This window comes from Euleptes europaea, chromosome 19 (assembly GCF_029931775.1).
Source record: "Euleptes europaea isolate rEulEur1 chromosome 19, rEulEur1.hap1, whole genome shotgun sequence".
Lineage (NCBI taxonomy): Eukaryota > Metazoa > Chordata > Lepidosauria > Squamata > Sphaerodactylidae > Euleptes > Euleptes europaea.
The window spans coordinates 2,943,948-2,971,598 of NC_079330.1; the positions used below are offsets into that span (position 1 = coordinate 2,943,948).

General features: G+C 45.3%; 1 protein-coding gene across 1 annotated transcript; it reads left to right on the forward strand.

Annotated features, from left to right (window-relative positions):
• Positions 1 to 15,350: 15,350 nt before the first annotated feature.
• LOC130491622 (somatostatin-2-like) lies at positions 15,351 to 17,516 on the forward strand. Its single transcript, XM_056865395.1, has 2 exons — positions 15,351 to 15,452; positions 17,234 to 17,516. The coding sequence occupies exons 1-2, from the start codon at positions 15,351 to 15,353 to the stop codon at positions 17,456 to 17,458; spliced, it is 327 nt and encodes a 108-aa protein (XP_056721373.1). The 3' UTR covers positions 17,459 to 17,516.
• Positions 17,517 to 27,651: the final 10,135 nt, after the last annotated feature.

Here is a 27,651-nt window from a genome sequence, read left to right on the forward strand (position 1 = left end):
CGCCCCCTTCAGCCCTTCCCTTTGCCAGCCCTTTTTTTGCCTCTGGACCTGGGGCCCTCTGACTCGCCTCCCACGTAGGGTTGTCAACCAACCAGGCTCCTATGCCTTTAACAGAGGTTTGCTATGCAGACATCAGCAGGATAAACTTTTTCCTGGCATGCAGCTAACTGCCACCACCTGTTCATTGCTGCAGATCAAACTGCCATTAAAGGGACAGCTACAGGGCAGGGGGGTGGGGAGGTGGCAGTTTAAGAGTCGACGGCCATTTATGCTTGATAATTAGCAGCGCGCTCCAGGCTGAATTGCCCCACATATTTTTTTTAGTTTTTCATGCTGAACATCATTCAGGGAGTGACTGCGAAGCCACTGCAAACCAGCTTTGCTTTTCTTAAGAGCCCCTTTAATACGACCTTTTGTGTTTGCTCCGCCCCACCGTGAAGAATCCCCTCAAGGAGCCAAGCAAAATTACAGCTGCACATTAGCTATGCACACAGCTTGCTAATGGCTATGCAAACAGGAACAAAGGAACAGGCGAGTGGGAGTGGGTGGCTGGGTGGGTGGAATTTCTCCTTTTGCATCGGGACCATGAATAGGCATTTTAAAGGTCGCATTTTAAAAAATAGCTTTGAGCGAGCATCAAAACTGACCCTGCGTAAATGGCCAGCAACTTTTCTCCTAGCTCATTCTCTGATTTCTTTAAAATATAACAACCTCTGCCTACCAGTGTAAAATAGCATCTGCCCATCCATGTTTACTTTCTCTCGTCCAATGATTCCAATGTTGGTTGTATTCTGGTTCCATTTGCAAATAAAGCATGGCCTAGAGGCACCTGGGAACACAACCTCCTTGCTTGGTCTCGTTGTGTGTTGAAAGATCTGTGGGCGGGGGTGGGGCTTCCTGGATGTACTCGGGGGCTGGGCTTCAAATCTGCTCATTCAGACTGTCAGAGTCACAGAATTGCAAGCGGCCTTACATGTAGGGTTGCCAACCTCCAGGTAGTGGCTGGAGATCTCCTGCTATTACAACTGATCCCTCCAAGCCCCACCCTCCAAAGACTCTGCCCCAAAAATCTCCAGGTATTTCCCAACCCAGAACAGGCAACCATATGCACATGCCATGTAGTCCAAGCCCCTGTTGAACACACCTGAAGCTGCCTTATGCTGAATCAGGCCAGGGGTCCATCAAGGTCAGCATTGTCTTCTCAGACTGGCAGCGGCTCTCCGGGATCTCAGGCAGAGACCTTTTGCATCACCTGGTATAAATGGTGTTTTATTCATTTGTATATACCACAAGAGGGTCCAGGATGTTTCCCATTCAACATACACACATACTACAAGCCATCTCCGTTTCCACTGACTGAGTGCAGAGATGCTGGTTTGAAGAAGCAAACCTCCGACTCGCCTTCTGGTTCAGCGGTTCTATTGCCCGGCCCCTCCCCATCAGTTTCTTCTACCGACCCCCTCCCTCCCATCCATAATAACCTGCATCCATCTTCTTGAAGCGTTTTGAAACCACCGAGTAGCCAAGACAATTCCTCTTCAATGCTCACGCAGGTCACATATTTAATTGAAAAATATTGTTTAAAAAAAGGTAGAACCCTATCCGCTCCAGGGATGGTCAATGCAGCCGTCTGGCTGAAGCAGAGCGGATCTGAAGCCAGTTAGATTGGAGAGACCTCCTGGGGAACCCCATGGACACCACCTCGAGTTCTACAACAGAAGGAAGGAGGGACAAAAAGCACAGCTGTACTGCCATGTTTGTCTCCCTTTCCTCACCAGCAGCAGTGAGTTACAGAGACATTAGAAGAGGGACAGTCTGATACCAGAAGCAATACATAATGATGGCCCCATGTTCTTCTGCATTCAGGTCAGGATCCATCCATCTCCTTGAGCATATCTTAGAAGAACCTCTTGTGCCTTTGAGATGAAGACGATACCCTTTTGCTGGTGAAAATTCGCCCATGAGCCCAAAGAGGCAGTCAGAGTGGCCCATTCACTATGGGAGTATGGTGAATAAATAGGGTTGCCAGCCTGCAGGTGTGACCTGGAGTCCTCCCTCCAGATAATGGCAACTTTGCTGGGTGCCATTATACATTACTGAGGTCTCCACCAGGATGTGCCCCCAAATCTCCAGGAGTTTTCCAACCAGGGGTTGGCAACCCTACAAATAAAGGACTTGGGACCAGTTAACAGAGGCTTCGCCTTAGTTGAAATCTCAAGCCAGGAGAGTAAAGCCGTGTAGTTATTCATTTGTTGGAGCAGAGCAATGGCCAAAAGAGTGAGCTGGGGTCTGGGCGGTCCCTGGTTCAAATTTCACCTCCACCAGATACTCACTAGGTAGTCATGAGTAAGTGACCCTCTTTCTCAACCTTAGCCTTCCCACCCAGGGTTAGAATTACAATGAAATAATGATAAGGTTGGTTCTTGTAGGTTATCCGGGCTGTGTGACTGTGGTCTTGGTATTTTCTTTCCTGACGTTTTGCCAGCAGCTGTGGCAGGCATCTTCAGAGGAGTAACACTGAAGGACATATGTTACAGGCCTCAAGTATAAGAGGCCCATTGTTGCTCCTTAGTTAGAAGCTAATTAAAGAATCCATAGATGACCTTAGTATGCTTGCATAAGCTGGTTTTCCAGAGATAAGAACCAGCTAGGAACCCTCTTAGTTAGCCTTGGCAGCTGCCAGGGTCCAAGGTAAGAAGAACTGCAGTAATTTAGGATCAAATAGAGAAGCACCTGGGAATGTGGGTCTTCACTGCTCATTAGTGAGAATGAGATCACCATTTCTATGTAAAGCCTCCGGATCTCTAATAGGGTATTCAAATCCTTAAATATCTATTATTGGTACTATGTATTGATACCATATATTTCGTCTTTTGTACCTCCCATTACCAAAGATTATATCCGTGCTTGCACTCCTTTGATGTTTGTGTGAATGCCTATTATCTTAGGTGCTGTAGAACGCAGGCAGGATAAATGCTGCTGCAGTCGTCTTGTGGTTACAGTTATCAACCTCAGGATATGCCATTGTGCTATTTTAATGTTTTTAAAGAATTTTAAATTTTGCACAGCACTTCTAATAAATTATATTTATACATAATATTTATACATAGACTTATACATATTTTCCTTTCACCCAACCTCGGGTACCCAGCATAATAAAATCTAGACAGGAGCCAGGGGTCTGGCTCACATTCTTCTCTGACTAGATGGGCTTCTTCCAAAATCTTGCTCTTTCCATCCTGTCATTAGATAAGTCGGTAACTCTCAGCCTCTCCTGCCATTCCTCCAAAGCAACAGGGGTCCCGAAGGAGTTATCAGCAATCAAAGTGAATATAAGTATCGCTTGAACACAATTTTTTTTTGAACAGGAGGGCCTGGCAGGTACCCCACCTCTCTCTGATGTGGGATGGAAGCTAGAGGGAGGGGGGTCCCACCTGGAGCTGCTTCCAGACTTGATGGAGGGGTACCTGCCTTTCTGTTGCCCATCGCAGTGGGGTATACTGCCATAGAGTCCACCTTCCAAAGCAGCCATTTTCTTCAGGGGAACTGAGCTCTACAATCTGGTGATAAACTGTAATTTTGAAAAATCTCCAGGCCCCATCTGGAAGTTGGAAACCTTACCTCAGGCTTCCAGCTAATGTTAGTGGAGCCATCCAAGGCACCAGCCAGGCATTTCCACACTGTGCCTGGCCTGAAACGTCACTAAAAACAATGACTTTAAGTGAAATTTGTATTATTTTAATGGCTTTGGCCTTTTGGGGGGTCATGTTGCCTTGGCTGAATAGCATGAGGTAGGTCAGTTTCTCTGACTACCTAATGAGAGAATGAAAGGAGGAAAATTTGGGCCAAGCCTGGGAAGCAAGAGAAGAAGGGGAGAGGCTGTGGTTCAGTGGTAGAGCATCTGCTTGGCATGCAGAAGGTCCCAGGTTCAATCCCTGACATCTCCAGTTAAAGGGACCAGGCAAGTAGGTGATGTGAAAGACCTCTGCCTGAGACCCTGGAGAGCTGCTACTGGTCTGAGTAGACAATATTGACTTTGATGGACCAAGCGACTGATTCAGTAGAAGGCAGCTTCATGTGTTCATGTGTTCAAGAATGTAAACAAGCCCATTTTACACATATCTAGACCTCATTGTTCCTACCGATCAGGCAGAACCGCACCTTGCCTAAATGGGAACAGCCTAGCTATAGCAGAACATAATTCCTGGGTACATTAACTCACAGAATTTTTCCCCCTGTACAGTTGGCAACCATAGTCCTTGCTTAATGGGCATATAACTGCGTGCCAAAGGTAGCTACCAGACAACCCTTTGGTTTCTAAGAAAAGCCAGGAGTGACTCAGCTTTAAAAGCCAGCGAACCTCAAGATACCCACAGCAAATGCCTTTCCTCACTGCAGAAGAAGGCCAAGAACAACAGCTGAGTAAGTCTTAGGGAACAAGCCTACTCAGAAGTAACTCTCATGTTATTCAATGGGGTTTACTCTCAGAAAGTGTCTTCAGGATTGCAACCCAATTTCCTTTGTCATCTTTCTATCCATTTTGGTCCCACCTGTTCTCCAAGGAGCTCAGAGCAGCATACATGGATTTCTCTTCCTCTGTTCCATCTTCACAACCACCTTGTGAGGTAGGCTAGGCCGTGACTGACTAGGCTGAGGTCACTCAACTTCACAGTTGAATGGGGATCTGACCCCAGGTCTCCCCAGTCCTGGTGTTAGAGTTGCCTTCTGCGGTATGTTTAATGTTTAATTGTCCATTTTAGGAAGCTCAGAAGAGTAGTTAACTACTAAGGAGAACCGTTCTTTGAACCTGACCCAAAAATAACATTACTCATCCAAAAGCAAATAATTAGATTGTTCTAATTGTCTATGTTTACTTGGATTTCCTTTCTTTAAAAAAAGTATTTTTCCTGACTAATTCTAACCTACCACAGAATGATTGCACTGTTTAAATTAGCTCTATGCAACAGATGGTAAACAGTAAATCATTTCATTCCTGTTGTATCTGAAAAGATCCAAAAAGTTGGTTTATCTAGCTGGGATTGCAACATACAGGTGATGAAGAAAATTTGATCAAGGATAAACTAAGTATACACACCGTTGTTTCATATGGCCAGACATTACTGTTATAAACTAAAAACCTGCATGTATAATCTCTTCTTCATCTAAGAAGGCCGCTGCCTGTCGACTTTGATCTTTTTCTTCGGCGTGCTTCAGTTGGAATTACTTAAGAAATTTCAGATACGTAAATTTGTATGGGAGGAGACATTTATGACACCAAAAGAGCAGGGGGGGGAACGAGATGAAGGATTCAACTGAGCCCACATTTTGGTCAAGATCCGTGGCACTAGCTCAACCTACACCACCCTGGGCAACTGGGTGGAGCCACAGAAATTAACAGGGGTTTTTCTTCTTCTTTTCTTTTCCAGGGGCTCTGAGCTCTAGGACTGCCATTATTCAAGGAGTGAGCAATCTCTCCCTCCCTTCCTCCTTGCCTGCCTGCCTGTTTTCCAGCAACAACATGAGATTTCTGTTCACCCTCCTGGTTGTGCTTCCTCTGCTCTGTACACTCAGAGCCAACAAGGTCAGTGTTGAAAGGAATGTTATTTTTTCAGACACAGGTTTTTGGGGGACTTATGGGATGTTCTTCTAGCATGGTGTAGTGGTTTGGAGCAGAGGACTCTAATCTGGAGAGCTCGGTTTCATTCCCCACTCCTCCACATGAGTGGTGGACGCTAATCTGGTGAACCAGAAAGGTTTCTCCCACTCCTCCACATGAAGCCAGCTAGGTGACCCCGGGCTAATCACAGCTCTGTCAGAGAGCTCCCTCAGCCCCCCCCTACCTCACAGGGTGCCTGTTGTGGGGAAGGGAAGGTGATTGTAGGCCGCTTTGATTCTCCTTTAAAAAGGTAGAGAAAGTCAGCATATAAAAAGCCTCCTCCTCCTGTTTTCCTTGGACAGATATGAAAGGCAGGAACCCAACAAATGAAGTTGCATCTTTTCAGCCCAGCATGGAGATGTTGCAGTGGGGTAGGACAGTTTCTGTCTTAAATGCTGACTCAGCCAAGGCCATTGGTGAGGCCCTGGGGTATCTGCTACAGACTCAACAACCCTTGGGGGCATCTCTGATGTCAAAGAGAGAAAATTATCCTCTTCCTTCTATAGCTGCAACTTCTCATTGGGGTGGGGAGGAATCTCCTAACTTGATTCCACATGCAGGGAATCAAATGTATTGGGATTCACCGGGCGTCGTGAAATATACTGCTTGTTTGATCTCTTTTAGCTTTGCCTGCAGTTCTTTGGGACTCTCTCCTTAGCAGGAACCTCCTTCAAAGTTGCTTGGAAGACTTCGGGGAGGGATCTGGAGAGCGACACCCACAGACTTGCTCCTTACTATCTTCTTTCTTCACAGGACGGAGTGGCAGAATTAGAGCGCCTGTCAAACAGGGATGCTGACGGAATCCAGAACGATGCTCTCGATATGCAACGGAGGGAAGACAACGAGGATGATTATGTGCTTATGTGTACCAGGGACACAAGAAAAAATTGTGTTAAGGTTCTCCTTAAAGACATCGGGAAGTAACGCAACAACGTGAGTACTTTTCTTGATGCTTGCTTCCAATTTGTAATTTCAGTCCTCACAACAGTTTCATGCTACGCCACAGGGTGGTACTCTAATAGTAGGACAGGAAAGTGTGGAAATACTCTGGCTGTCCTCTGAACATCTGCAGAGTGAAATTCTCAAGTGTTATGGAACCTCTCTTTTCAGCCTGTCCTCTCTTTGTATTTTATTTTGATCTAAGTGGAACTGATTAGAAACAGACTTGAAATTCTTTAAAAAAAGACTTGGGTTATCAGATTTCAGGAAGTAAATTAAAGTAAAATTGGACAAAGAGGCATTAAGAGAATTTCTCTTAACAATGCTAGTTAGAGCAACCAGGAGCATACAGGAGGGTTTTTCCAGAACTGGAAATGAACAAGCCAGTCCTTTGCTTCTCGTAGGTTATCCGGGCTGTGTGACTGTGGTCTTGGTATTTTCTTTCCTGACGTTTCGCCAGCAGCTGTGGCAGGAAAGAAAATACTAAGACCACAGTCACACAGCCCAGATAACCTACAAGAACCAATGAACTCTGACCGTTAAAGCCTTCAACAAGCCAGACCTTGTTCACACGAAGTAAAATCTGTCCCATTTTGTTTTTTTATTTTGTTTTGTTTTTATTATTTAATTTTTAAAAAGAATAAAGAAAAGAATGTAAAAGAAAAGGGATGGGGGGATGGGGTATTACAATAGTGCTTCAAAAATATTGTATCTACCGTTCAATTATTTAGCAAAAGAGAGACAGAAAATATATACATACACTGGGTGGGAATATGCCTTTTATCCCATTTTAATCTCTTAACATTCTCAAGTGTGAAATATTTATTCTCTATTACTATATTTCTATTAAACAAGAATACCTTTAAAATTACCATTTAATATTACCCATAGATCTGTCCCATTTCGGATCAAAGCCAGTGTGCATACTCACGAAAGAGTCCAAAGCCACATATTTTATTAAGTTATCTTCATAAAATCATTTTATCCTTGTCTCCACTTACTTCCAATTCAATTCAATTCAAGACCTTTATTGGCATACAATACAATAACTGATCCATACACTTACTTCCAAGTTTGAAAACAGTACATAATGTATTTGGAATATTTTCAGCAGAGCATTAAAGGGGGCAGATTATTCTTCCTAGTGGCTAAGAATAGGGTCCAAATGGGATCAGTGTCTCCATAGACTAATGACTTCAGGTGACACAGCCGAATTCTCTGTCCATTCATGTTCTGTGGGTCTTCCATGTTCCTATAAAATCAACAAATGGACACAAACAACCCTGACTGAAGCAGAGATCTCATCTGGTTCATAGCTACATTTTTTCAACAAGAGGGTTGCCTGTATTGATAGATAAATACATTTTAATCAAAAGCAAGATATAAATATTTTAATGACCTGATTTAATAATGACTATAATTGCATGACTATATAGGCGATGGATTGATTCAATAAAAGAAGCCAACCCCTTCAGTTTGCAACACCTAATCATAGCTGTTAATAATAGGACATTTTGGAGGTCATTAGTTTATAGGGTCGCCATAGGGTCACTGTAGGTCAGATGACACATAACACCCATTCTTGCCTAGCATATGAATGACAAAGGCACGCATTTTTTTGCTTCTCAAGAAAAGGGATCCCAGGCTGAAAACAATGCTGCAGGAATTAAGAAGTGTACCCAAGGGAAGAGTCCAACACAGTTCAAAAGTAGAGCATGTACTCTGCATCCAGGAAGTCTCAGGCTGAGCCCCTGATGTCTCTAATTCTGGGGTAAAGCGGAGTCAGCTTCAATCAGAGAAGAAGAAGGAAAAGAGTTGGTTTTCATATGTCAACTTTCTCTCCCACTTAAGGAAGAATCAAAACTGGCTTATAGTCACCTTCCCTTCCCCCCCTCACAGAAGACACCCTGTGAGGTACATGGGGCTGAGAGAGTGGGACTAGCCCAAGGTCACTCAGCTGGCTTCATGTGTAGGAGTGGGGAAACAAATCCAGTTCATCTCCTGCAGGCCATTAATTCAAATAACTCAAGGGCATTCTGGTCCTCAGTTTCCGGGGTACTTAATATCAGAGGCCCGAATATGGCAAACATCTCTCATAATTCCTGGTACCAATATTTTGTAGAAATATGTCAGGAGGATAGACTAGACAGATTAGTGCCCACGCTCATGTGGAGGAGGGAGGAATCAAACCCGGTTCTCCAGATCAGAGTCCACCACTCCAAACCACTGCTGTTAACCACTACACCACACTGGCAGGAGTCTGCACTGTTCTGGATAGACCAGTGCTCTGACTTTGCACCTCGTTCAACAATCTTCAAATATACTTGCTTTTTGCAGCTGAACCCCCTTCAGCCAACCTTTGGACCTTAAGGAATCTTGTTCCTCCTCCTCCTTGAAATTCTCCTCTGTTTTGTGGTAACAGGTCAGAGCCAGAAAGCTTGATGAACACTGAGGATGAAGTGGGAACGAAGCTCACCAGAATCAAAGTCCACTCGGCGCAACCCCAGCAAGACTGAACAAAGCTGTGGATGAGAGTAAAGGGTCCACATGCATCTCCTTTGCCTCTCAGCAGACAACTAAACCAGTTCCACACCCTGTGAAGAACTCCACACTCCTGATTGTTGCCTCCATATCTGGACAATCTCCCCACAGACAGCTTGCAAACACACACACTATCACAGCTCGCTCGGACACCCCCTGACCCGGTCATTCTGAAATCACAAAGAAATCTTGGCCTCGGTGCCTGCCTGTTGGTGGTGGTGGTCTTTATTTGAATCCAGATCATACCCTATGCAGGAAAATGGGAAATAAAGAATAATTCTTACCCGGTGCTGAGTGTATTGTTCTTACCAGTAATTAATCAACCAATGTGCACACGCAAGGGATAATCGGGGGCGAAGAGGGGTGGTGTCCGTAGTGGTTTTGTGATATTTACACTGCAGTGCATTGGAAGCCTCCCCCACCCCACCCCCAGCAGAAGCACCAAACTTCATAGAAGAACAAGATTCGAGTCCAGTAGCCCCTTAGAGACCAAGATTTCCCAGGTGTAAGCTTTCAAGACTCAAAGCTCCCTTTGTCTGAAGGGAGTTTTGTCTCTCAAAAGCATTCGGCTCATTGATAAGATGAAGGGAAAGGAAGCTGAGCAAGGAAGCAGGCAAAGAGCTCACCCAGAAGCAAAATGAGGAAGTGGTCAGAACTCAGAGGGAGATAATTACAGGCATCTCGGGGTCTTCTGCTGAAGATGGAATGGAATGCTTCAGAAATATATACAAAAAATAGGTGCGAACTTCACAACTCTTTTGTGGGAGAGCAATATATGAAACAGACAAAGTAGGAAAACTGTAGTACGAGAATCAAGAGGGAGGTTTTTGGAAAGGACATTCCCTTACCGTAACAGACCAACAATCTATTGGAAACGGGATGAGAAATGGGTAGAACTCTCCATGGTCCTGAAACATCTCCAATTTCATTTTGGAGTCATCTGGGATGGGTAACTGTGGAATCTGCAGCTCTATTTGGATGCAGTGTCAAAATGAACAAAGACAGGTATGTGATAAACTATACAGCATCTAACAGGAAACTGGATGGCCTTCATGTGGTAGGTGGAACCAGAAAAACTGAGCCACCCACGGGCAAGATGGAGTCTCTACTTTGTTAGGAGACGCACCAGATGTGCAGGAAAATATGACTTTGTAAATTATCCAAAAGAAACCCCTTAAAGGCAGCATGATAGACTGGAAATGCTTCAGAAAGGAGAAACTGTTCAGAGCAGCTATCAGTTAAAGGGGAAAAGAGGGGGTGGAGGGTCAGTCTGCTCAAAGTCCCCAAGAGCTTAAAGAATTGTGGAGGAAAGATTTTGCATTGTGAGATGAGATTTGTTATATCTCATTTTGAACTGTTCCCTAAAATGTGGATCAAAAAATCCACACAATGGGACCATGGACAGACATGGTTTTTTTTTGGGGGGGGGTTGTTTGTTTGTTTGTTTGTTTTTTACAACCCTGAGGGAAACCCAGGTTTGCATGAAAATCAGAAATCTAAAAAAAACACATTTGGGGAATTAAAAAATAAAAAATAAAAGAATCAACATTTGTAGCTTTAAGGGATGAATGCCCATGGAGAATTAACAAGACTGCATTCTGAGATCTTGGGGGACATCTTGAGGTTTCTAGACAACCAGAACAATATTGCTGAGCCTTTCAAGTCTTTGTTTCTGTGAGTCAAAGGTGGGGGCACACTGAAAAAAAGGTAAAAGATTGAAGGAAGGGAAGGAAACATCACTGTGTCAAGAACAATACCATGTCAAATTAATCACCCTTCTTGCACCATCAAAGGTATTCAGAGCCACCTTCACTCTTCGGTAGGCTTCACTATCCTATCACAATAGGGTCTCAGGCCCCGGCTTGCACCAGTCAGAGTGCAGCCCTAAATCCACCAGTGGGCAACAACAAATATATACAAAAACAAAAAGACACCAAAAATAAATGGCATATTGGTATAACTCTAATACAAAGCACCTGCTCTCCCACTGGGCCACAAGAAACAACTTACACCAAGTCCAAATCTCATAGAATCATAGAGTTGGAAGGGACCACCAGGGTCATCTAGTCCAACCCCCTGCACAATTCAGAAAAATCCACAACTACCTCCCCCGCACACACCCAGTACCCCTACTCCATGGCCACAAGACAGCCAGGATGCCCTCCTTCTCATCATTTCTGCCTAAGGTCATAGGATCAGTGTTGCTGACAGATGGCCATCTAGCCTCTTCTTTAAAATCTCCTGGGAAGGAGAGCCCACCACCTCCCGAGGAAGCCTGTTCCACTGAGGAACCGCTCCCACAGTCAGAAATTTCTCCCTAATGTCTAGAATGGAATCTATCCCACTCTGTCCCTTTTCATATGCCTCTCCAACATCTCAAACAAAAAGTCCTCCCCAGCTTTACTCCCTGGTATCCTTTTCATTAGAGGCACTTGGTGCTGAGTTGGGGGGAAGGGGCAGCCGTCTGCACCGCCTGAGCTCTACTGAGCTATAGCTGTTCTCTTTCATACGCCTTCCTCTTCTGCTCAAAGATCTGGCAGATTTATTTTTTTGCACTTCCCAAAACTTGCATAACCTGATTGATTGTATAATTTTCATGGAAATATATGCAATGCCGCTGGCTATGACGCCCTTATAACGCAGCCTCCATCACTCTAAAAAAAATGTGTCTCCAGCATAGTTCTCAGCACAAAGCCCTACAATGAAGCAAAGATTTGTCCCGGATTTGTACGGGACTCCAGGGGCATTGATGGCTCTCTCTGGCTCCTTTCCTGTTATGCACACAGATTCTATACTCATCTTATTGTAAATACCATAACTTTCCTGTACTGTGCATTACAGGAGCACGAAGTAGCATTTCTGCTTCCAGCTGAGGGCAGTTGACTTTTCACTCCTAGATGAGAAACAGTTCCTGGCTGGGAGAAATTTTGCCTCAGGGGCTAGGATGATTTATCCTCCATGACCATGAGTAATATATTCTATAGATGACTTCCAGCTTCTTGGGATGTTTTTATTATTATTATTACAAAACATTATGCCCTGTCATTCTGGGAGCTCCAGGTGACTTACATCATGTAAAACATTTTAGATGAAGAGGCAGCAATAAAATTATTTAAAACATCGCAAAAATTAATTGCGAGGGATATTGCCCAAAGCAATCCTAACCCCCATCAGAACAAGCGCCAGTTAAACAATGCATTGACAGTCAACAAAGTGCCTTTTGAATCATAAAGGGTTTACAGGTCCTTCTAAATGCCCATAAAGAAACTCCTATCCTTTCGCAGGCTGTTCCACAACACAGATACAATAACTGAGAAGTGCCAAAAAATTTCGCCAAAGATAATCAATCAAGAGAGAAGTCTGGTATAAGCTGAGCGGGCGCACTTATAAGAATTGATAGGAGAGAAAACTTCACATGCCTTCAGGCTTCACAGTGTTTTTGCTTCACTGGGAAGGTTTGGGCCAATTTTATGCCATTTATCGAATGTGAAGAACTCATGGGTTTTTATTTGTTCCACATCATTGTTGATCTGACTTAAAACTCGAAGTGGACTGATGTCACCGTGTATTATTTTCAACATTGCTGACAGATTTGTTTATTATGAATCTTTTAAAGTATTTCATAAAGTGTATTACAATTGACCTTTTAAAGTATTTTATGATGTTTGTTACATAAATGCTTTTATGCGGGGTGGGGTGTGTGTGCGGGCATCTTATACAATCGCCACTCATTTCAAGACCTCTCGTTATTGTCTACTTCTAATTTTTACATTGCAGTCACAAAGAGAACAATTTTCTTTAAACCTGCAATTTATATGCAAGAGCTCTGTTCCTGGATGTACTCTTTTATAAAACCTCAAACATTCAGTCCAGCTGAGGAATCTTTAACTTAAATTTACATACTTAATATCCAGAACTGAAGCACAGGGGTGTTTTAATAAGATACCATGCAGCTAGGAACTCGTAGGCTAGGAAACAAACAAAAATCCAGACAATTTAAGTGAAAGATCAGCACAAGATCAGAGTTGCTTAGTGGAGAGCTACGGCATGATTTGCGCACAGCTGTAAAACCATTAGAGATACCTAATTTAATTGGCAGATTAACCAATAAAAGCTTCCATTGATTGATTGACACAGGCTATTTTTGTTTATATGAAGCTGTTTCATAACAAGTCAGTGCATCCATCCCTCTTGAACAGGACTGCCTACTCCAGGTAGCAGCAGATCTCCAAAGTCTCAGGAATGAAGGCACTGAGATCCCTTTACCGTAGACGCTGGGGATTGAACCTGGGACATTCTTGCATGTAAATCACCTAAGCTGCCACTGAATCACAATAATTTTGGTCCTGAGGATTCTACTTCCCAACATGCTTCACTAGACCCTGTCATCTTAAGAACATAAGAACATATGAAAGGCCCTGCTGGATCAGACCAAGGCCCATCAAGTCCAGCAGTCTGTTCACACAGTAGCCAGCCAGGTGCCTCTAGGAAGCCATCTTCTTTCTTTTCTATTCTTTGCGCCCGGCAAAAAAGAATATTGTTTTGCAAAATGCCTCACATAGTGATGTCTCAAATCACACCACACTCCTCCCAGAAGGGAGGTCCATAGGCTTCTGGTGAATAATAGGAAATGGAAAAGAAAACACTGAAGAGCAGCTAAAGGACCCTCAAGCTTTGGCAGAGACCATAGACCAAAGAGAAGCCTGCAGCCTCCAGGTCTGCCACCCCCCACACTCACACACACAATGGGCTAGCCCCTGGGGAGGGGTTCTGAAAGCCGCTTGAAAGCTACCTGGCTTACAGTAAAGCTGGGCCCATTTTCCCAGTCATCCTTTCTCCCCTCCCCAGCACAAATGGTGCTTTAGCTCAGGACTGGGAGCCTGTTTTCCCCAACCACCATGCCCCAGTTCTTTCCCCCTCCACAGTCCCCGCCCTTTAACGTACCGCTATCTCCAACCATTTACTGTGTCCAGTAACCATTTGTCAAAAAACAAGTGGTAAACAAGTGGTAGTACTTCATTTTAAATTGGAAGATATTTTTAAAAGACAACTATATTAAATATCAATCATATTTTTATCCCATCATTCTTCCAAGTAACTCAGTATGTTTTTCCCATTTGTCCTCACACTAACCCTGTAAAGCAGGTAATGCCAAGAATCAAAGATGGGCCCAAGCCCATGGCAGTGTAAGAATTTGAATGCAGACCTTGACGGGTATTCCAAATGTTATACCCAACTTGCTGTCAGTGAGTTTTTGCTAAAGTGCCCATTTGTTTAAATTTAATTGTCCAAATCTTAAAGTACAATATTTTAATTAGATATCTGCCAAATAACATCTTGCCCCCAGGAGAAGTATCCATATTGCTAAATCAAAATGCTAGATTTACTTAAGAAAAACAGGAAGAGTAAATAATATGACTCAATATTAGGAACACCTTTTGAAGTTTTCGTTTTCTTTGCTTCTAGACATTTGGTGTCTCAAGAAACAGATGCTGGGAATGTCTGTGTCACTGAACTTCTGATGCGAAAACTATGTTCTGTATTGTTAAGAATATTATCAGATGCCGGAGGATGGAGGGAGACAGCAAGAAGATGGGCAAGATGAAACACTATTAAACCTCTTGCCGCAATGATTCAAATCTGCAGGCATTTAGGATGCTCTCTGTGCTTTCGAATGGGGAACAAAATGCACAATTAAGTTGATTGCCACCTTTCTGATAACAACATGCATAGGATGCGTGAGAATAATTCAGACTTCCATTGCAAAGTCCACATGTCAGCTTTGGCAGGTAAGTGTCCTAAGCAGACAGCACCAACATCCAGAAAAGCAAAAATTACCACCAAAATCTGAGGACTGGTTTCACACCTATCTGTGCTGCGTGAACTCACTGGAATAATTTTGTTTACATAGAGCAAAGTGACACGCTCTGCTAGTGTGGTTATAATCCTCCTCCGCCTTTCATTCATATCATTCCCTTTGGCTTGTCACTTTTGGTGGGGGGGGTCCTTCACGGCCCTCTCCCTCCTCCAGCAACCTTCTGCCGACACTCCTCTGGAGTCTCATTGGCCTGCAAGATTGCTCTGCGCTGTGCGTCACTTTGCACCGTTCTGGGAGGGCTTTATAAAACAGGCAGCAGCCACCTTCTGAGAAAGAATCGGACTAAAGAGCATCACTGCCTGATCCAAAGAGCATCACTGCCTGATCCCCTTCATCATGCAGCTGGTAGCCAGCCTCGTCGCTGTGATGCTGTTGGCCTGGAGCGTGAGAGCATCAGCGCTGCCCGGAGAGGACAAGTTTTCGCTTCAGAGCAGTAGGGTGAGTCAAAAGAATGAGATTCCTTCAGGAATTGCTACGCAGGGCATTGGGATGTTTTCACCAGGTTTGAAGCATTCTGGAAGTTGGAAAAGGACGGTGGAGTTGCTGACCAGCTAGAGGTCAAAGCACAAGAAGGGCTTTTTCAACAGGGGAAAAAAGGTAAGGTTAAAGAGGCAGCAAAGACAGTGGCAACAGGAAGAAAGGGAGAGAGTTCCGAGCAAAGAGGAGAAAGAGAAGAGGTAGGTAAATAAAGGAGAAGGAAGGAAAGAAGTGATTGCTGGAGTTCACAATGCACTCAGAATGTGTGAGCTATGTGCTGTCAAGTTGCTTCCAACCTATGGCGACCCTATAAATTAATGTCCTATCATTAACACTGACAATGAGTAAGAGGAAATGTGAGAAAGAAAGAGCAGGAAAAAGAAAGAAGGTGGGAAAGACAAGAGGAAAGAATAAGGGAAGAAAGGGGTTTTTTGTTGTTGTTTTTAAGTGAAAAAGGAAAATTTATTAGTTTGGAAAGAATCCCCTTGCTCCCACACTGCGCAATCTCTGGACCCGACCATTTTGTCTTGGATAGTCTGTGGTTCCAGCGGATCCTTCATATCTGAACTGTCAATCACGCAGTCTGAGAAGGAGTAAATTGTTGGGGCCCTGAGGATTGTTGGGGCAGGTTTTGTGAGTCCCTGTTGTGGTCAACAGAAGTTGCTTCTCATTCCATTCTTCTGGGATCTAATATTGGACACCACCAGTCTGTCTCTTTGTATTATGTCCACATAGTAAGATAATCAGAGCCAGGTCTTGAAAGTCCATTTTAAGCTACCATCCACAAGTCGGCTAAAAACGGGATTGCCATGTCCAGGCACATAATTTCCTGTTAACAGGTAGACAGCTTGCAGAAATCTAACAGGTGCAGTTCCACTGGTGGAGATGCAAAGTTAAGGAGAACTGCTCCTGTTGGGTTTTTTGTTTTGTTTTTTGCCTGTTGTTAAGTTTGCAAAGGCCCAGGAATTTTAGCCCATTCTAGTCAGATTTGCTGAAAAATGTCCCAGAGGTTTGACAAGTGGAAATGGACAATTGATGCTTTTCATGAGGTACAGGTTAAATAACATCATCTGCCCATTGCTGCTGATAAAAATGATATTAAAGGGACAGCCAGAGGGACCAGTTGAAAAGTTGGCAGTCCCAGCTGTAGCTCTTACCCATATGAAACCATCTCTGTGGCTGTTTGGGGACAAATTACGTGCCTGTAGCTGATGTCGTGGGACTTCGGAATCACGTTGTTTGGTCCTCCAATACTTGTGCTGCATGTTGGAGGAGGAACATGCCATCAAATCACAGCGGACTTCTGGCAACAACCCTGTAGGGTTCTCAAGATAAGAGATGAACAGAGGGGGCTCAGTAGCAATTATTTCTGGGGTTCAAACTGTTATTAAAGGCACAACAGCCGGTCTACTACAAAAGTGCCCTGGTGGCAGACCAGATAGAAAGGAGAGGGTTGGTTTACTGTGGTCAGCTCTGGAGAAAAAGGGACTTCCTTGGCACCGCCTGTCTTGCAGGGGTGGGAGAAGCAGCGCTTGCTGTGATTCCCTCTTCTGCAAAATGTAAGAGAGGGGGACTCGGTCATTCTTTGTGTCTTGCCACCCTGAGGGCAACCCTACCCACCCCTAGGCATGCCACTTGGAATGCCCACCATCTTCCCCCAACACACAAGCACAGTGTGCTCACGTTGTCCAGCAAGGAAGACAACCTCACCGCCTTCTGCCTCTCTCCCTCTCCCTCCGCAGGAGCAGTTCAAAGTCCGGAAAGGCCTGATTCTGAAAATGCTGGCAGAGCTGCTGGATGATGTGGACACGCACCACGAGGCCACGGCTTCCTTTGATTCGGACGATCCACCCGCAAGCGAGCTGGAGGAAGAACACTCCATACTGGAGCAGCTGTCCCAGACCACCCAGCGAGACCGCAAAGCCCCCTGCAAAAATTTCTTCTGGAAAACCTTCACCGCTTGCTAGCGCCCCCTTCAGCCCTTCCCTTTGCCAGCCCTTTTTTTGCCTCTGGACCTGGGACCCTCTGACTCGCCTCCCACGTAGGGTTGTCAACCAACCAGCAAAACAATCCCCAGCCTAGTTTGCTCCTATGCCTTTAACAGAGGTTTGCTATGCAGACATCAGCAGGATAACCTTTTTCCTGGCATGCAGCTAACTGCCACCACCTGCTCATTGCTGCAGATCAAACTGCCATTAAAGGGACAGCTACAGGGCAGGGGGGTGGGGAGGTGGCAGTTTAAGAGTCGACGGCCATTTATGCTTGATAATTAGCAGCGCGCTCCAGGCTGAATTGCCCCACATATTTTTTTTAGTTTTTCATGCTGAACATCATTCAGGGAGTGACTGCGAAGCCACTGCAAACCAGCTTTGCTTTTCTTAAGAGCCCCTTTAATACGACCTTTTGTGTTTGCTCCGCCCCCACCGTGAAGAATCCCCTCAAGGAGCCAAGCAAAATTACAGCTGCACATTAGCTATGCACACAGCTTGCTAATGGCTATGCAAACAGGAACAAAGGAACAGGCGAGTGGGAGTGGGTGGCTGGGTGGGTGGAATTTCTCCTTTTGCATCGGGACCATGAATAGGCATTTTAAAGGTCGCATTTTAAAAAATAGCTTTGAGCGAGCATCAAAACTGACCCTGCGTAAATGGCCAGCAACTTTTCTCCTAGCTCATTCTCTGATTTCTTTAAAATATAACAACCTCTGCCTGCCAGTGTAAAATAGCATCTGCCCATCCATGTTTACTTTCTCTCGTCCAATGATTCCAATGTTGGTTGTATTCTGGTTCCATTTGCAAATAAAGCATGGCCTAGAGGCACCTGGGAACACAACCTCCTTGCTTGGTCTCGTTGTGTGTTGAAAGATCTGTGGGCGGGGGTGGGGCTTCCTGGATGTACTCGGGGGCTGGGCTTCAAATCTGCTCATTCAGACTGTCAGAGTCACAGAATTGCAAGCGGCCTTACATGTAGGGTTGCCAACCTCCAGGTAGTGGCTGGAGATCTCCTGCTATTACAACTGATCCCTCCAAGCCCCACCCTCCAAAGACTCTGACCCAAAAATCTCCAGGTATTTCCCAACCCAGAACAGGCAACCATATGCACATGCCATGTAGTCCAAGCCCCTGTTGAACACACCTGAAGCTGCCTTATGCTGAATCAGGCCAGGGGTCCATCAAGGTCAGCATTGTCTTCTCAGACTGGCAGCGGCTCTCCGGGATCTCAGGCAGAGACCTTTTGCATCACCTGGTATAAATGGTGTTTTATTCATTTGTATATACTACAAGGGGGTCCAGGATGTTTCCCATTCAACATACACACATACTACAAGCCATCTCCGTTTCCACTGACTGAGTGCAGAGATGCTGGTTCGAAGAAGCAAACCTCCGACTCGCCTTCTGGTTCAGCGGTTCTATTGCCCAGCCCCTCCCCATCAGTTTCTTCTACCAACTCCCTCCCTCCCATCCATAATAACTTGCATCCATCTTCTTGAAGCGTTTTGAAACCACCGAGTAGCCAAGACAATTCTTCTTCAATGCTCACATATTTAATTGAAAAATACTGTTTAAAAAAAGGTAGAATCCTATCCGCTCCAGGGATGGTCAATGCAGCCGTCTGGCTGAAGCAGAGCAGATCTGAAGCCAATTAGATTGGAGAGACCTCCTGGGGAACCCCATGGACACCACCTCGAGTTCTACAAGAGAAGGAAGGAGGGACAAAAAGCACAGCTGTACTGCCATTTTTGTCTCCCTTTCCTCACCAGCAGCAGTGAGTTACAGAGACATTAGAAGAGGGACAGTCTGATACCAGAAGCAATACATAATGATGGCCCCATGTTCTTCTGCATTCAGGTCAGGATCCATCCATCTCATTGAGCATATCTTAGAAGAACCTCTTGTGCCTTTGAGATGAAGACGATACCCTTTTGCTGGTGAAAATTCGCCCATGAGCCCAAAGAGGCAGTCAGAGTGGCCCATTCACTATGGGAGTATGGTGAATAAATAGGGTTGCCAGCCTGCAGGTGTGACCTGGAGTCCTCCCTCCAGATAATGGCAACTTTGCTGGGTGCCATTATACATTACTGAGGTCTCCACCAGGATGTGCCCCCAAATCTCCAGGAGTTTTCCAACCAGGGGTTGGCAACCCTACAAATAAAGGACTTGGGACCAGTTAACAGAGGCTTCGCCTTAGTTGAAATCTCAAGCCAGGAGAGTAAAGCCGTGTAGTTATTCATTTGCTGGAGCAGAGCAATGGCCAAAAGAGTGAGCTGGGGTCTGGGCGGTCCCTGGTTCAAATTTCACCTCCACCAGATACTCACTAGGTAGTCATGAGTAAGTGACCCTCTTTCTCAACCTTAGCCTTCCCATCCAGTGTTAGAATTACAATGAAATAATGATAAGGTTGCCAGGTCCTCCCTGGCAACTGGCAGGGGATGGTGGGTTAAGGTTGCCAGATCCAGGTTGGGAAACTCCTGGAGATTTGGGGATGGAGCCTGGGGAGGACAGGGACTTCAGTGGGGTACAATGCCATAGAGTCCCCCTCTCAGTGGTAGAGCTTCTGCTTGGCATGCAGAAGGTCCCAGGTTCAATCCCCGGCATCTCCAGTTAAAGGGACCAGGCAAGTAGGTGACATGAAAGACCTCTGCCTGAGACCCTGGAGAGCCGCTGCCAGTCTGAGTAGACAATACTAACTTTGGTGGACCAACGGTCTGATTCAGTCTAAGGCAGCTTCATGCATTCATGTGTTCAAAGCATCCATTTTCTTCAGGGGAACTGATCTCTATAGACTGGAGATGAGCTGTAATTCCAGGGGATCCCCAGGTCCCACCTGCAGGCTGGCATCCCTAGATAGCAAGCATGAAGCATTTTGAGCACTGAAACCAGTATATAAATGCTAAGGTTTACTCGGGGGCAGAGGCTGCGCTCTGCATTTTGGGAAACAGACATCAAGGCAGCATCTGAAAGAGAACACGTATTTTAACGAATTAAAACATCACCACTGAACGCAAATGTTTCAATGTCTAGTTGTTATATGTAGGATTGGGCAAACATTCCTGAAAAGACAGAAAGTTTGGGTACCACCACAGAAAATCCCTCTCTCCACTGAAGACCCTCCTCGCCTCTGAGGGTGGGGGGGAGAATACATGGAATAGGGTCTTAAAATAAAGCTCTTAACTGGGGATTAGGTTCACACAGGAGAAATGGGGAGGAATTTAGCTATGGCTGGAGGCAGTTAATTATCTTTAGATCGGCTTAGGGAAGGGCTATGGCTCAGCGACAGAGCATCTGCTTGGCATGCAAAAGGTCCCAGGTTCAATCCCCGGCATCTCCAGTTAAAGGGACCAGGCAAATAGGTAATGTGAAAGGCCTCTGCCTGAGACCCTGGAGAGCCACTGCCAGTCTAAGTAGACAATACTGAGTTTGATGGACCAAGCGTCTGATTCAGTATAAGGCAGCTTCATGTGTTTATGTGTTCAAAAAAGAAAAGAAAAGGCAGGAAGTGGCTGGTAGGAGCCAGCCTAGCAACACATCAAGGAACACTCAAATTTCAACAAGCTGCTCTGGCTAAGAAGGAGGAAAAGGCCCTCAAGTTTATACAGGAGAGAGTAGTAGCTGGTTGGTTCCCATTGCTGACTTGACTGACTCCATGGCTGGGCAAAGCCTGCTCCTTTAGCGCCTGCTGATCTCTCTTTTGCCCACCTGGCAGTGGTGAGTGAAGGTCCAGCATCTGCAATCTCGAGAGGTGAGGACCGCATACCTCGTGGAAGACTCTCAAATCTTCATTTTTTAGAAGACATGAGTCACCAGTCTCTCCTTCAAAGGAAGCTGTCTTTTGAACTTCTTGCTACTTGGGAAAGGGAGAAGAGACACACGATGAAACTCCCTGCAGCGGTGGCCCCTATCTTTCCTCTGCAGACATGCCCTCGGGCCGTGTCCGACACTTCGCTGTTGCCACGAATAAAGAGAACATGCCGAACATTAATTTCTCTTGCCCAATGATCCAGCAGCCCCAGTCAAAGGCACACGCGCAGCCATTCTTTGCCTGCAGCGTGTTGGGATGGATTCCTGCGGATAACCAGGGGTGAGCCAAACGCGAGACTCCAGCAGACTCGGGAGAGAGATGAGTCGCACAGCCGGAATCTTTCGCGGTAAACGAGGCGTCAAAAACATAGCCTGACAAAAAGCAAAGCACCACAGAGCAACATGCCCTTTGCAAGAGGAGAGGGGGGAAACTCAAGGGGTCGTGTGTTGGCTGAATCCCTCGTTAGGCTAGGGGAGCGAGGGTGTTAGAAGCGATACCACACCCACATGGAAAGAAAGTGACTCCTTGCAGCTAACTTTACTGCAACCATGCTGACTGTTGGACGGATGGCACTTGAAATTCAAAGTAGCAAACAAGCAAACAAAATCTCACTGGTAAGGTCTCTTGGACCATTATCCACAACTGTTGATTCCCATAATGGCATGTTGAACACATGAACACATGAAGCTGCCTTATACTGAATCAGACCCTTGGTCCATCAAAGTCAGTATTGTCTAGTCAGACCGGCAGCGGCTCTCCAGGGTCTCAGGCAGAAAGAGGTCTTTCGCATCACCTACTCCCTTTAACTGGAGATGCCAGGGACTGAACCTGGGACCTTCTGCACGCCAAGCAGAAGCTCTACCACTGAGCCACGGGTTGTGATGCAGAGGCAGGTGATGGCAACCCACCTTTGAACATCTCTTGGCTTGAAACCCCTACAGGGTTGCCCTAAGTAGACTGAGACTTGTTGTGGGGTGAGAAGGAAAGTTGCTCTGATAATTTGCCAGTTCCAAAATGTGGTAACAAGCTTTGGTAAGCAAATCAGTTTCCCGAAAGGCAGGGAACAAGAAGACAGATTTACCCACATCTGGCAGATGGAAAAATGCCAATGGATCTTCTCTCTGGCAGAGCAGAAAACCCAAACCTGCCCTCAGCTAGTGGCTTGGGAAGATACAGGCTGCTGGAGCGGGGGAGGGCTTGCTCACGGAAGGTGGAACGGCTATTTAGACACCCCAGGAATGCAGGTTAATCATAGGGGAGGGGTCTGAAGGGAAGCAACTGACTCATATGCCAAGTTCTGTTGCTGCTGCACACAGCTGGATAGGATGAAGATCAAAGGCAGCCTCTGATTTGTGTTGAATGGAACTGAAGCTGAATCAGAACTGCCGGGTATCCCTGATCAATCAGAAGGGGGACTTCCTTGGGAGGAGAGCATCTCACAGACCTGTGGTCTGATTCTGGCAGTAACCTACTTAGCAACCTACAAAGGTTGCTAAGATGTCCAATAGTGCCCAGTAGTGTGTTTTGCATGTTTCTCCAAATATGCATTTGAGAGAAGAAGGGATTCACCTGTCTAGTCTGCTTCGCCATTGCCTGCCTACCTACCTTCCAGAGGATGCAACCAAGATGTTGGTATTTCTTTCTCCCTTACAGGCATAGTGCAGACTGGGTGGGATATAACCACAGCCTCTGGGTTTGCCTCTGTCCCTAGTGGATTCAGCATCAAGGAACAAAAAACTTGTGCTTATAAAGAAGTGAGAAACCTCTCTCCATATTAATGGCTGCAGGGCAATGAATAGAGTTGCCAACTCTAGGTTGGGAAATACCTGGAGATTTTTGGGGGTGGAGTCTGAGGAGGGCAGCGTTTGGGGAGGGACTTCAATGCTATAGAGTCCAATTGCCAAAGCGGCCATTTTCTCCTGGTGAACTGATCTCTATCAGCTGGAGATCAGTTGTAATAGCAGGAGATCTCCAGCTGTTACCTGGTTGTTGGCAACCCTAGCAATGACTGGCAGAAAGTGGCTTGCCATGTGAAGGAACCCCCTTGGGGACAATCTTCCTCCGTTTTCAGCTATGTTTTCGGTATGGAAGACACCCGTGTCAATTAGATTATCTGCTGAATCACTCGCTCCATTCACACCCCCTTCCTTGGTTCATGCAATTATGAAAAGCAGAGAAAGAGAGAGAACTGACCAGAATAATTTTCATTTCCAAGGACTGCCAGAGATTATGGATTGTTATCATTTTTAGCAATCCAATTCTGTATAATTCTGACATTAGCAAAAAAAAATGTGTTCAACTTTGTTGTTTTATTAGATTTTTGAGCCAACCTCGAAGCCAGTTTTTGACTGTAAAGTGGGGTTTAAAAATATAATATATTTGGTTGTTGACCTAACTTGGAGCCAGTCTTTGACAGTAAAATAGGGTTTTAAAATATATTTTGGGTTTTGAGCTAATGTGGAAGCCAGTTTTTGACTGCAGAGTGGGGCTTAAAAATATATTTGGTTTTTGAGCTAACTTGAGAGCCAGTTTTTGACTGTAAATTACACCTTTATTTAAAAATATGGAAACGTGCACCTCAGCATCTGGCAGTACGAGGGCACAGGTGACATGGCTATTATCGGATATAAACGATTCTGTTACTCTGATTGTGGCAAAATTTATAGGGGCAATAATGAAATACCAGAAGAAGAATACTAAGTAAGGCGTTATTTCATTCCTTTATTTTCTGCTCAGGGCTATTGCTGTATGAACAGAACTAGATAGAAAAAACGAGGCTGTAAATTGGGGATTATTTGGTTGGATCCAGACTAAACGTTCCATTATCAGAAGGCACTTCGGTCAGTGGAATTCCTACTTTGCTGTGTCTGGAAGGTAATCCTACATTAGAAAGCCCTTGCTTAGATTTCTCATCTATATATCGTCTGTCTGTCTGTCTATCTATTGGGGGAAAGTGCTGTCAAATTGCAGCCAATTTGTGGCAAACCTACAGGGTTTTCAAGGCAAGAGATGTTCAGAGTTGGTTTGCCATTGCCTGCCTCTGCATAGCAACCTTGGACTTCCTTGGTTGTCTCCCATCCAAGTTCTAACCAGGGCTGACCCTGCCTAGCTTCCAAGAGCTGATGAGATTGAGCTAGCCTAGGCCATCCAGGCTATATATAGAGAAACACATGACCTTGTTTGCTAAGGAATCCATTGTATTTCTATTCTGACTAGCAGTGGCCTCATGAAGCGTCCAGTAGTTAGTGGTCTTTCTATATCCTCCTGCCTGAGATTCTTTTCACTGGAGATACCCGAAAATCAGCCTGGGACCCTTGGCACGTACAGCAGTTGTTCTGCCTCTGAGCCTCAGCCTCTTTCCAGAAATAGGAAGATGCCTTATACCAAGTCACTCCATCGGTCCATCTAGCTCAATATTACTTTCTCTGGCTGGCAGTGACTCCCGGTACAACAACAACAATTGGCATATATGCAATTAATACAGGGGCTAAAAAACAAGGAGAACAAAAGCTGGGACCAGAAAGGATCCGAATTTAGATTCTCGAAGCCTCATAGCTAGTTGTAGAAATTTTGTTACTCTATCCCTTACATCAGAGTTTTGTCCAGAGAGAAAAAACTGAACTTTACAATTGTCCGAAACTCCGTTCCACTCATCGAAGAGTGACTTAAGAAATTTAGCTGGGATAGCAACATAGAAAGGACCCTACAAAAAAACAAGTTGTAGTGATTCTACCCCACTCATAATGCATGGACAGAGTCTTTTAGAATATGGGATTTTCTGCAACCTCCCAAAAAGTACACCTGACCTGAGGGTAAAACGCAATCTTCTTCCTACTCCCGTTATTATAATGGATCTCCAGATGGCAGAGATCAGTTTCCCTGGAGCAACTGGCTGCTTTGGCGGGTGGACTCTATGGCATTGAGTCTTGATGAGGTCTCTCCCCTCCCCATGCCCCACCCTCCCTAGGCTCCACCCCCAAAATCTCCAGATATTTCCCAACCCAGAACTGGAAACCCTAGCCTTCTCCCATCTTTTCTTCTCTTTGTAGGGACAAGAAGAGATGGAAGAAGGCCATATTCCTTGACGTGCTATCAGACACAGGATAAAGGGAGATTATCTGAGAGGCAGAGAGAGAGAAACTAGACTGTCCCTCTTATCAGCATCAGATTAATCTCTCCTGGTTGTCTGTTAGGCACTTCTTAAACAGCATCGTAATGATCAGAAATTGCCTCTGATAAATCGGTGCTGATGTTTGCTTCATCGTGACTGCCACACCAAGGATGGGCCATTATTCTTTCAATTTATCCTTCTGATGCCTGTTAACATGCATTAGGGCTCTCCACATGGCGCTCCTTAGCCTAGCAGGCAGGGGCAGCTGCGCGGGCCGTGCCCTCCGCCCACGATCTGGAGGTCTGCCTAATGAGAATGGATGAAAAGTCCTTGCGCCGTAAATGGGACACAGATGGCCCACAATGGCTTTTTCACTCGGCCACTTTGAAACATGTTTTTTTTTTAATTTGGAAAACAGAAATGGGGATCTGTCTCCTTTGAAACCCCTCTTTTGGTATTTGCTCTGACTTTTATTTTATGTTGACAGATTTAGAAAGGGTAATGTTTTTGGAAAGAGACAGTGACTTCCAGAATTGATCCAGGGCCAGCTTTCAATTTGTGGAGGGGAGGAAGCTGAATTAAGGCCCCTGGGGTACAGGTTTAAGGCAGGAGTCAGCAGCCTGTGGCTCAGTACAGAACCAAATAGGACTCTTTTTAGAAAGGAAAAGGAAATCTTTAAGTCTACAAGAGAACCGTTAGAATTGAGTCCAGTAGCACCTTAGAGACCAATGAACTTTCAAGGGTCAAAGCTCCCTTTGCCAGATAGGGAGGGAAGGCAGCATGGTATAGCCCAATCTCGTCAGATCTTGGAAGCTAAGCAGGAGAAGAAGAAGAAGAAGAAGAAGAAGAAGAAGAAGAAGAAGAAGAAGAAGAAGAAGAAGAAGAAGAAGAAGAAGAAGAAGAAGAAGAAGAAGAAGAAGAAGAAGAAGAAGAAGAGTTGGTTTTTATATGCCAGCTTTCTCTACCACTTAAGGGAGAATCAAACTGGCTTACAATCACCTTCCCCTCCCCACAACAGACACCCTGTGAGCTAGGTGAGGCTGAGAGAGTGTGACTAGCCCAAGGTCACCCAGCTGTATTCAAACGTAGGAGTGGGGAAACCAACCCGATTCACCAGATTGGCGTCCGCCGCTCATGTGGAGGAATGGAGAATCAAACCCGGTTCTCCAGATCAGACTCCACCGCACCAAACCACTGCTCTTAATCACTGCACCACGCTGGCTCTTGGAAGGAACACCACCAAGGAAGGCTTTGCAGGGGGAGGCACTGGCAAACTACCTCTGCTTCTCAGTTGCCCTGAAAACCCTTGCTGGAGTTAACAAAGTTGCCATGAATCAGCTGTGACTTTACAGCCCCTTTACACACAGAGACACAGAAAGGGAAATGCCAGTAATCCAAATGTGAACCATTTACATTTATTACTCCTTGTGAGACCTCAGGTGTGCTATTTCCTCATAAGGGACTTGCAAACACCAGCGTTTGGGCTGTAAAAACTTTATGGATTATTAATCAACAGGTTGGTTGTAAATCATATTAAGTTGTTTGTTTTCAGCTACCCAAATAGTCTTCCCTATACTGTTGGTGTAAAGCACCGATTCAGTAGTCTTAGGAGTTCATGATCCAACCCCACATTGGAAGTTTAAGCCTCATTCAACTCTTACCTTCTTCCTTTTCTTTCTTTTTTTTCCGCTCCAGGAAATTTCCCTTCTCAATGGTGTGAAATAGCAATTATACACTCCAGAAGTTGTTGTTGTTATTGAGTTGCTGGAGCAGCAGAGTGGAGGAAGTGACAGCTCTCACATCTTTCAGGGTCCATTACAGAGCTCCCTTGAAAATACATCAACTCCCATTAGCGAGGTGCCACTCATGTGGGCCTCGCCCTCAGACCCTTGGAGATGACAAAGATAGAGCTTGAAGGAAACAAGAAACTCATCAAGCTCCCCTTCCATCTTCTTGGATCATGGCCTACCCCAAGAAAGCGGCTATAATCCCAGGAAATGCTTGCATGAGTTTCACTATCATGTGAAGAAGAAGAAGAGTTGGTTTTTACATGCCAACTTTCTCTACCACTTAAGGGTGACTCAAATCAGCTTGCAATCAACTTCCCCTTCCCTGCCCCACAACAGACACCCTGTGAGGTAGGTGAGGCTGAGAGAGTGTGACTTGCCCAAGGTCACCCAGCTGGCTTTGTGTGTAGGAGTGGGGAAACAAATCCAGTTCACCAGATTAGCCTCCGCCGCTCATGTGGAG

Bases quoted from the DNA above. Each gene is read 5' to 3' on its own strand.
- LOC130491622 (XM_056865395.1), top strand. From the start codon at position 15,351: ATGCAGCTGGTAGCCAGCCTCGTCGCTGTGATGCTGTTGGCCTGGAGC. The intron at 15,453-17,233 runs GTGAGTCAAAAG...CTCCCTCCGCAG, and splicing joins TTTCGCTTCAGAGCAGTAGG to GAGCAGTTCAAAGTCCGGAA.